Source organism: Eucyclogobius newberryi, unplaced genomic scaffold, assembly GCF_026437365.1.
Source record: "Eucyclogobius newberryi isolate DKJ021-1_F unplaced genomic scaffold, fEucNew1.0.hap1 SCAF_20, whole genome shotgun sequence".
Classification (NCBI taxonomy): Eukaryota; Metazoa; Chordata; class Actinopteri; order Gobiiformes; family Gobiidae; genus Eucyclogobius; species Eucyclogobius newberryi.
Genome location: NW_027315835.1, coordinates 17,548,208 through 17,558,761, shown reverse-complemented (window position 1 = coordinate 17,558,761; position 10,554 = coordinate 17,548,208). Strand labels below are relative to the sequence as shown.

The following is a 10,554-nucleotide window of genomic DNA, read 5'->3' as shown; positions in this document are numbered from 1 at the left end:
GTGTGTTCAGCTAAAATCTGCAGGGGTGATGGTGAACAACACTGCTGCACCATGCATGACCCTGATGTCTTGTGTAACAGTTAAGAGGGCAAGGTCTTCTGGATCACCAATGAGTTTGAGTGTTTGGGCTGCAGCAGGAAGCAGAATAGTCCCCTCTGACCCGTCGTCAAACACTGCATACCTCTCTCGCGAGTTCTTGCCATTGCGGTGCAGCACCCTACTAATCTTTAACAGGACTTGGCTACAGCCAGAACGTCTGTCAATATACAAAATTTCATTAGTTGAGGTGATGGTACTTATTATGGTCTCAAAGGGTTTTGCATTAAAATCATGTAGGGCCTGCAGATGTTTACCTTTGCATTGTGACTTTCAGACGACATTGGGCAGCCTGATGTGAACGTGCACAGTGCCAGCACCTTCTGGGAGACTTGATCCATGCAGTTCTCTGCTCCACTGTCAGCAGTGCAAAATTACCACACTGGTCAAGGTAGTGTATTGACAAATTACAGGCAAAAAGCAGACTTCTGGCTGTCTGCTCTACTGGCGGGGTATCACCGGGCTTGTGATGTTGGTGTTTCTGTTGCCCTTACCCTGCTGACTTAAGTTCTCTGCCACGCTCTACTTCACTGTGTAATTACTCAAACACTATCTATTGTCTCCAGTCAGAGAAGTGCAGAAGACTAGGGATCGTGACACGCATAGGGTAAAGGAACCTTTTAAACGGGTCACATGTGTCCCACAGCAGAGCTCTTTCTACTTTGATACTCAAAGCTTCAGTGGCGTCTTCAAGCAGAAGATTCTCCAGGGCCACCTTGAGCCAGGAAAATTCTCTTGGGTCACCCTTTGTGAAAGAAGGGATTGTAGGCTTGGGGCCGTGATACACCACCTCATACTTAGGAGGATGCAGGGGTCTGATGTGCTCTGACTCACGTATTGGTGGAGTATAGGGACTGCAATACTATGGTGAACTCATCTGTTACAGGGAGAGGAGGAGGTGGCCAGTACTCAGGATCTGTACATAACATAAAGTTAACAGCTTGTGCAGGCAGAGCAGGGAGTAGAAACTGACTGTGATCCTGACTAAAGGGTGAACTTAAGACTTTCGGTGGAGCTGGGGCTGGCATTGGGATGGATAGTAATCTTGCATCAAGGCGCCTTTGCATTTTCATCATCTGTATTTGCTTAACATGATTATCATCAAGCACTCTGTGTGGCAATGGTAGCGTGTCAGATGGTTCTTCTGCAGCTGGCCTCTGCCTGTGCTTGACTGGTGTATTTATAGGCAAACGCAATAAATACTCATTAGCATTATGGATCCATAGCTCTGGCTCCTTCTAGTTCACTTCACGTCATCAGGCTGTGGAGGTGTGAGCGACATCATCCTGGCAATTCTCTCCACTGATCTCTCCACACTGGAATATGGTTGCTGAGCTGATTATGTGGCTTATACAGGTTGTGACCGCCAAGGTGCATCGATAAGAGATGCATGGTGCATATCTTTAATTAAATATTTCACTCAATATTGGTTGTTCTTGGTGTTTACATTGTGTGTGTGTGTGTGTGTGTGTGTTTGTGTGTGTGATTCTGCAATATAAACAAAGGAGAATATCAATTATAATATGATCTATAAATAACATATAAACACAAATACACATGAGCTCCGTCATAACTAATCCTGTTAGCTCTCATCCAACACTTTACAAAACGGTGTAACCAAATGTAGGGTTTCTGTGTGCCTCAATTTCCAACCAAAACTCACTTTTTTATTACGCACACAAATCAACAACCACAAGCTCTGCACGATGCTGAGAAACAACTAAAACTTGGGAAGCACATAGTTCTGTCAATCAAACTTGCCAATGCTAACTTCTGATTTGCTACTCGGCCTGTCAAACAAGCATCCGGCAGAAACATGGCAAATGCATTGTCATGTTGGCACAAATGATTTAAAACTACAGCAATCAGAGAAACTTAAATATGACCTAATTTCCCTCAGCAACAATGTGAAAAGTACTGGAAAACTCAATGTAATTTCAGGTCCGCTGCATGTTTGGCTACTGTGGTACTGAGAATTACTGAGAGAATCACCACTCACGTTCATGTGGATATTGAAATCTCCAGCTATCACTACTTTATCCCTGGCTAACACTAAGTTTGATATAAAGTCAGAAAACTCTGTTAAAGACTGAATAGGGACCAGGAGGTCGGTGATTGATAGTATGTGGCTTTCAAATGAGCGAAATGCATTGTTAGTTTTAGGACTCAAGAGTAGGCTTGAGTGTGAGATCACTGCCACACATCATCTTGTTGAAGCCAAGTTTCAGTTAGAGCTAGAAGATCTATGTTATAACCACTAATTCATTAACTAAAAGCGATGGAGGAAATGTATCTAATATTTAGCAGTCCACATTTATATGCTTATCTATTTGTTTTATTTGTATCATTTTTTGAGTGTTATTTGTAGACAGGAAGCTCACGGTGCACTACAGGCTGGCGTTTAGCACCTCGATCCTTCCGAACTGTAATAAATTGGGCGCTATTCTGTTCCTGGTCTAGTTCGGGCTGCACGGGAGGCACTGGGGGCTAGTCTTAGCCTTGCTAGAACTGCTAATGCTAACGCTGTGCCATGTTGCCCTGTTGCCTTGTAGGGTATTCTTACTACTACAAGTACTACAATGTTATTCATGTCCTCCCACTTATGAGAGAGGGTGACATTCAAAGTTGATATTGACTAAAAATGTATCAAGATTTCAAACATGACATACTGCATGTGGGTATGTTTGTTATCATATTTTAAGAGTAATTTGGGGCACCACTCATAGATTAGGCATGTGACAATTCTATAATAAAATATCTAAATTGATAGATTAAAAATGAACTTTGCTCATTAATCTGAAGGTTTGTGAGAATGTAACTGTGACATTGACACTTTACCAAATGTGGTTTATGAAGATTTATTGACCAAATAATTAAACAGATGTGCATTTGGAATATGCAAATGAGTCGATAAAAGATAGAAACACTAGATGTGATTGTTCTGGATCTAGTTGTGTATTAGAGTTAATTCTAAAATGATATTATCAGCGACAGCCAGACTGTGAAATGCATTCATACGACCAGAAGGAGATGAGCCTGTGTGTCCGTGTTGCCTCCAGGGTTCACTCAGGGGTCATGCTGCAGCTTGGTCCACACGCTGGGCAGAGCACGTGTACTCTGGAGCTCTAGGCTCTGATGGTGTGGCAGCGAGACGAGAGCTCTGGGTCGGGTCCTGTCATGGGGCCCCGCACATACCTGTGTAAGCGAGCACCGTGCGAAACATGAAGGATAACATTTACACCAGCTTGGTAGTGTTAGCAGCAGGTGAGGGAGTGAAGTGGCGTCCATGCCCCAGGTCACTAATAGGCGGACTCTGGTTCGGATCCAGACCCAAGCGTTGTCTCGTCCGGACCAGAACCTTTGAAATGGAACTTTGGAGTGAACAGTGTACGCCCGTCAGTCACGCAGAACGTGCAGTGCAACCTTAGTGTGTTACAGATGAGAGGGTTTTAAGAAATAGTTTAAAATGAACTGGGAGCTTGCTTCCTTTGCATCCCCTTTCTCACTCCCTCTCTCATTCCCTCTCTCACTGCCTCTCTCACTTCCTCTCTCATTCCCTTTCTCACGCCCTCTCACTTCCTCTCTCACTCCCACTCTCACTTCCTCTCTCACTCCCTCTCTCACTCCCTCTCTTACTCACTCCCTCTCTCACTCCCACTCTCACTCCCTCTCTTACTCACTCCCTCTCTTACTCACTCCCTCTCTTACTCACTCACTCCCTCTCTCACTCCCACTCTCACTTCCTCTCTCACTCCCTCTCTCACTCCCTCTCTTACTCACTCCCTCTCTCACTCCCACTCTCACTCCCTCTCTCACTCCCTCTCTTACTCACTCTCTCACTCCCTCTCTCACTCCCTCTCTTACTCACTCCCTCTCTCACTCCCACTCTCACTTCCTCTCTCACTCCCTCTCTCACTCCCTCTCTTACTCACTCCCTCTCTCACTCCCACTCTCACTCCCTCTCTCACTCCCACTCTCACTCCCTCTCTTACTCACTCCCTCTCTTACTCACTCCCTCTCTTACTCACTCACTCCCTCTCTCACTCCCACTCTCACTTCCTCTCTCACTCCCTCTCTCACTCCCTCTCTTACTCACTCCCTCTCTCACTCCCACTCTCACTCCCTCTCTCACTCCCTCTCTTACTCACTCTCTCACTCCCTCTCTCACTCCCTCTCTTACTCACTCCCTCTCTCACTCCCACTCTCACTTCCTCTCTCACTCCCTCTCTCACTCCCTCTCTTACTCACTCCCTCTCTCACTCCCACTCTCACTCCCTCTCTCACTCCCTCTCTTACTCACTCTCTCACTCCCTCTCTCACTCCCTCTCTTACTCACTCCCTCTCTCACTCCCACTCTCACTTCCTCTCTCACTTCCTCTCTCACTCCCTCTCTCACTCCCTCTCTTACTCACTCCCACTCTCACTCCCACTCTCACTCCCTCTCTCACTGCCCGTGCATCACCGTGTGTCAGATTGCAGCGCTGCATGAGAAAGCCTTAACAGTAGATCAGTCGTGACCCGTGATGCGCCGATTTACTTTGCCAGACAAGATGAACATAAAGGTTTTTGCATGTAATACCCATCAGCCAATCGCATCACTGCATTTCTTCATGCAGAGGAAAGTCAGAGTCCAGTGTGTGATGTTCTGATCAGAACAAACATTTATATTCTAATCAACTTTTAATAGAGCAATAAAACATTTCAATTTATTTAAATAGCACCATTAGACTGTTTGTTATTTATTACCGTATTTTCCGGACTATAAGTCGCACCAGCCAAAAATTGCATAATAGAGAAGAAAAAACATATATAAATTGCACTGGAGTATGAAATGCAGTTGCAAGTGTGAAAATAACAAATAATATAAGTCGCTCCGGAGTATAAGTATAAAAGTATAAGTCGCTACCCGGCCAGAACTATGAAAAAAGGTGTAACTTGTAGTCTGGAAAATACGGTATAATAAATTGGTGAATTGAAAAGTGAAAAATAACTAGGCCTATTATAATAACATATGTTATAAAACAATACTATAAATTATAATATAAAAGTGGCAAAGCGGCAGAAACGCATTCTTTTCGTTCTGTTCATTCTCTGTGGGAATTTACATTTTTGCACTGTTGCTCAGTTTTATCAGTGTTAATTGCAATCAATGCTTATGCCATTTGTTTAATTTAATGTAACTTGTTTTGTCACTTTGGTAAGAAGGAACAGTTGGGAGCTGTAAAAGATAAATTAGTAAGGATAACTATTACTTAAATAGAGAATGTACATTTCAACTTGAACAATTATATCACTTTGAAGTTCTGCTGATGTTTGATGTCAGTTTATACTTGACCTTCCTTGTGTTTGTGATGATGAGTGAATGCTAATGCAGTCCATTCATCCATGTTAAGTGGCGATTGCTTTAATTGTCAACAACACATAGTTATTAGCAGGCTGAGAAATTGATTTTAAAAGTTAGCCTACCTAAAAAAGTTAGGGGCCCCCCAGCAATTTCAGGGGCCCACAAGCGCGTGCGGCATCGCGGCGCCATAAGAACAAGATACATTTGTTGTTTTAAACCTTGTTATTAGCATGTAAAATAATTTAAAATACTTTTATCTTTTATTTGATATGAAGGAAGAGCACAAATACTGAATTCCTATAAACCAGAGATCATGATCTTTCAATACTGTTTAATTCAATATAATAATGTTTCTTAGATACAAAATAAATACTGTATACAGCATTTGACACAAAGAGATCTTGTGGAATTTATAAAATCACAGCCAACAAAATAAACTACTAACATTATACATTGCCCCGATGCTAACAGCTCGGGGCAACAGCTTTTGTTGCAAACAACTTTAAAAAGACTGAATTATGGACTGAAGTAGATTGACGCCCGTCAACCTATATATCACGTTTGGGGCAAAATTAGACCGGGCATTTCCGAGTACATCCGAACAAGACCGAATGCAGCCGCCAATCAGATGCCCACTTTCATCGAATTTAGATCACGGACACCGCTCGGCCAATGAGAAGTGAGAAAACTGCCAAGTGGGCATGTCTGTCAAAACGAAACTTAGAGGTCCCATAACATGCAAAATCGACTTTTCAGAGCTTTTAACCTTCTTACATTGCTATTTGTGCTTCATATATGTACCCAGAGTGTTTTTTTGATTGATTCCCGCAGTGTTTAGCTATATTACAGACTATCTCCTTTCCGCGAATTTCCAAACTGACGGGGGGTGTCTACAAGACCGCGTCATAACCACTGGCACGCGTCATCATCCCCCCTCACCCTCCCCCCTCTCCACCCACCTCCCGCCTCCCGCCTGCCGCCTCCCGCCCCCTTCCCCCCGGCTCCGCGCTGCTGCAGGCTCGTCTCCCAATACAAGCCCCGGAGTTTTTCTGCTTCGATTTACGACGAAACACGGCTCAAAGAAGCCCAAAACTTCATTAATGATATCGCACTCTTTACTATTATCACAATGGTGAAGGTTGATGTGGCAATTGATGCAGCAACCGGGAAAATAAACGGAGAGAAGTTTCACCTGATACCGAAAAACCAGGAAATAAGAGTGCGATGGACATAAGACTTTATATATATATATATCATCATTATCAATTATACACTTAGGATAGACTACGAAATGTGAAAAAAAGCATGTTATGGCACCTTTAAGCGATGAAAATGCCCCGAATATGGCCAAATGACTAGTTAAATCTTGTTTTTTTTCTAGGAATTTAGATACAGGGGCACGGCGGGCCCCCTCCTGATTCAAACCGCGGGCCCGCCGGAGATTTGACTGCTTACGGGCCCCGGGCCCCTGTCTATATCGCGGCCTGATTAGTATTACCAAATACATTGTGACCGTGAGTGGTATTCAACAAACTACCTTTTTCATAGCCAATATTGTATTGAGTAATTAAGTACACTAATGTATTAATAATGGGCTTTAGTCACTTTCTCCTGGCTGGACCACATTAAAATGCACCAGAATACACGAAAAGGTCTAAAACTGTTGAATGTGACTGTAGATCAGGGGTGGGCAATTATTTTCCTCCAGGGGCCATATTCGAATCCAGGCAAGTAGCGGAGGGCCGGATCATTGGTGTGAAAAAAAAAAATCCCAGAAATTAAATCTAAAATAAAATATCACTTTTCTGTCAAATATAGGCTATTGAATCTATTATTTAATTCATTTCACATCCTATTTATTAAGGATACAAGTGCAGACAGATGCCTGAGGGCAAAAAAGCAAATATTACTTGGACAAGCTTGGCGGGCCGGATTGAAAGGCCCTGCGGACCGGATGTGGCCCGCGGGCCGTAGTTTGCCCACCCCTGCTGTAGATCCTTAACACCCACAAATAGATGTATAACAACATCTTTCAGAGGTGTGTTATTTGTACTGGGAGGAGAGATGATGTCAGCGGAATACCAAGTTGCGTTGTCAATATTTGAGCTTGTGAGGTGCTGATAATAAACTAACCAAGATGGCAAACGGATGCCCTGGCATTTTGGTGCACTTTGTTTGTGTCGAACCAAGTTCCTAGTTTGTGAATTGTTCACTGACAATGACAATAACACTGATTCTGATGATGTGGTGGTGGCGGAGGGTCGGGGGCTCTGAAGAGTTCCTCAGATAAAAAAAGGCCGTTGCACTGATTCACAGGTAAGGCTGGTCTGAATAGATTGTCCTGGACTTGAAAAGTTGCAAAGAAGTCCTTTCCTTGACTTTGCATGATGCCGTTTAAATTAAAAACGGGCACAGAATTTTTGTTTATGGGTGCGAAAAGTTAGCTTCTGCGGGCGTGTCTCTGGAATCTCTTAATTCCGTAGGTTAACTAGGCATCACTAGGCCAGAGATGAGCCCTCATTTCCCGAGATCCTATCTCATGGACCTCCTCTGATGGAACTTAGTTTGTCTTCTCTTTCTCTCTCTTACAGACCTATTATATATTAGTGATGCGTTTTATCAGCACTTGCTGACTCTGGAAAAATGGTTGATGCTGCTGCTTCATCTGTTGCTGTTAAAATGAGATAATGAGAATAGACTTGATGATGACCCTTAAACACTTTACACAGTATTACATATTTTGCTCTCTATAGATCCAAAAAAGTCCACTGGAGCTGACCTCAAACATAGGTTACTTTTGTTATCAGCCCTAAAAATAGTCTTTTTTTAATCTCACAATTCAAACTGAAAGTATCCCATTTTGTTATCCATTGCACAAAGGAGGCCAGAAAATGAATTTGAATAATTTTCTTAGCCAAATATTCAGTTTAAACAGCTACCATTCTGGATTTAGACCAAGGCACAGAACATCACTGTTACCAAAGGTATAAATAATATTGCTCTTGCACTGGACAATCACGAATCATGGGCTGCTGTTTTTGATGAGTTGTCAAAGGCCTTTGATTCAGTAGATCACTGTATTCTCTTGGATTGTCTGGATCAGGTTCGGTACAAATCCTAAAAAATGGTTTGCAGATTACCTCACAAATAGAGCTCAAGCTGTCTGCCGATGGCTTTCAATATGAATTTCTTACCTTAATAAAGGTGTTCCTCAAAGCTCTGTTTTTGCCTGTGGAAAAAAAAACACAGAGACTTTTAAATTAAATAATTTTATGCCTTTTAATGATTTTAAAGAACTGGTCCAGGACTACAATATTTATTCTTTTGAATCACGCCTTTGGTTTGTTGTTCCTTCATGGCTGAGGAGTTTGATTTCAACAGTTGAGATTTTGTAGAAAACATCAAATGTACGTGAAGTTCTGGCTGTGTCTTCATTTGCAAAAAGGTAAGTGCAATTTACATAATTTGTCTTACAAGGTACAAATGTTTACTTTTTAGTTAATAGTATCCACCATTTTAGGACTGGTTTGCAACAATATTAGTGCAACAATAGTCATTTGGTAAAACTTTACAGCAAATAATCCACTTTATGCAAATTATATTTGTCTCTGATTTTGCCAAATAGACAATATAAATGACAACAACAAAAAAACCTTAAAATGCAGTGTTCGAAATGATAGAGGCATAACAAGAAACATGTAACATCACTGTTTGCAGACAGCTTCATTTTAAACCAGGTATGTGAAAGGTAAATGTTTGAAGTGACCTACATTTCACCAATTTTGAGCAGTATTTGTTTCTAAAATTTTAACAATTTGATAAATAATTGTACTCTATATTTTTGGTGTCCAGCGGCTCTCTTTTATGGTCAAATCTTGTCAGTTTCCATTTTACATTGTTGAATTTGGGCTAATTAGTTTTTTGTTTTGTTAAGTCATAGGACATTAGTCATAAGGCATTGTTTAAAACATAAATGATTATTTTTTGTAAATGCAGTCATTTCAATTTACATAAGTAAGACAAAACATAGTATGTGACATGTAAACAAATTAAGTTGCACATTATTGATTGTGTTGATTGATTTCCAGATGTGTGCTGCATTGTGGCTACAGGTGAGCCGATCTTAAAGACTTAAGAATAACAAACACAAAGACTAAAACACAAGACTGCAAAACATTTCCAAACAATTTTGAGAATGCAGTTTTCATACTCACATTCCTGCCAGTGCTCATGAGGTATACATTTGAGATAATATTGTTTTTTACTGTCATTGTTTTGGACACACTAATTTATTCTAAGGGGGCGTTCTCACTGTAGTTTGAGAAGCCCTGGTTCAGCCCATTTACTGAAAGGGGAAGGAACAATACATAAAGTATATAAGACATATCGATGTCGTGCACTTGACACATGCCAGCGAGGTGCAAAGCAGGTAACGTTTTCTGATGCTTCATGACTTTACCTGAATACTTTCATTCAGATTTAGACTATTTTCTGTAACAATGTAAAATGAGCACTCCTCTTAATTAAATTTTTTCTCTACATTTAGACACGATGGAATCCTTTAACGTGATCTGGTTGGCTGTTGGCTTGGTCCTGTGCGCAACTCCGCCCGGGGTCCACGGCGCAACAGACGCGTTCGGTATTTAGCTTTATTTATGTGTTTCTTTTATTAGGTTGACGTTATTTAACAATTCCTTTGATTCTGATGGCGTTTTGATTTGTTTTTCTTTGTGCAGATTGGTGTTACCATGATTCATCGTGCAGTATGTTTGCTTTTTATTTGGCTATTACATTCTTCTGTTTGCAGTTTACATTTTGAGTAATGTTACTTGCCGCTTTAAACGATAATTTATTTATTTTATAGATGACACCACGTGGCCCGTTAAGGCACCGAAATTTTGCAACGGTTCACGACAATCTCCAATTGACATCGTTTCCGCAGGCGCCACTTTGGACGCTGATTTAAAAGATTTCACGTTCACCAAGTTTGACAGCAAATCTGCCCTCACCAAGATAGAGAACACCGGACAAACAAGTAAATAATTATATGCCATCATTTCTTTCAACTAAGGTCAAATTACAATGATGTATGTTTAAATAATAGAATGGGTACG

The 10,554-nt window shown here is 41.5% G+C and overlaps 1 protein-coding gene across 1 annotated transcript in view; it reads left to right on the top strand.

Moving 5' to 3' along the window:
- The first annotated feature begins 9,862 nt into the window (after positions 1-9,862).
- The window catches only part of ca15b (carbonic anhydrase XVb), a 2,590-nt gene continuing 1,898 nt past the window's right edge, over positions 9,863-10,554 (top strand). The window contains exons 1-4 of the mRNA XM_072456102.1: positions 9,863-9,869; positions 9,987-10,079; positions 10,177-10,203; positions 10,305-10,475. Coding sequence (XP_072312203.1) covers positions 9,992-10,079; positions 10,177-10,203; positions 10,305-10,475 — 286 coding nt within the window. The 5' untranslated portion in view covers positions 9,863-9,869; positions 9,987-9,991. The remainder of the gene's footprint in view (positions 9,870-9,986; positions 10,080-10,176; positions 10,204-10,304; positions 10,476-10,554) is intronic.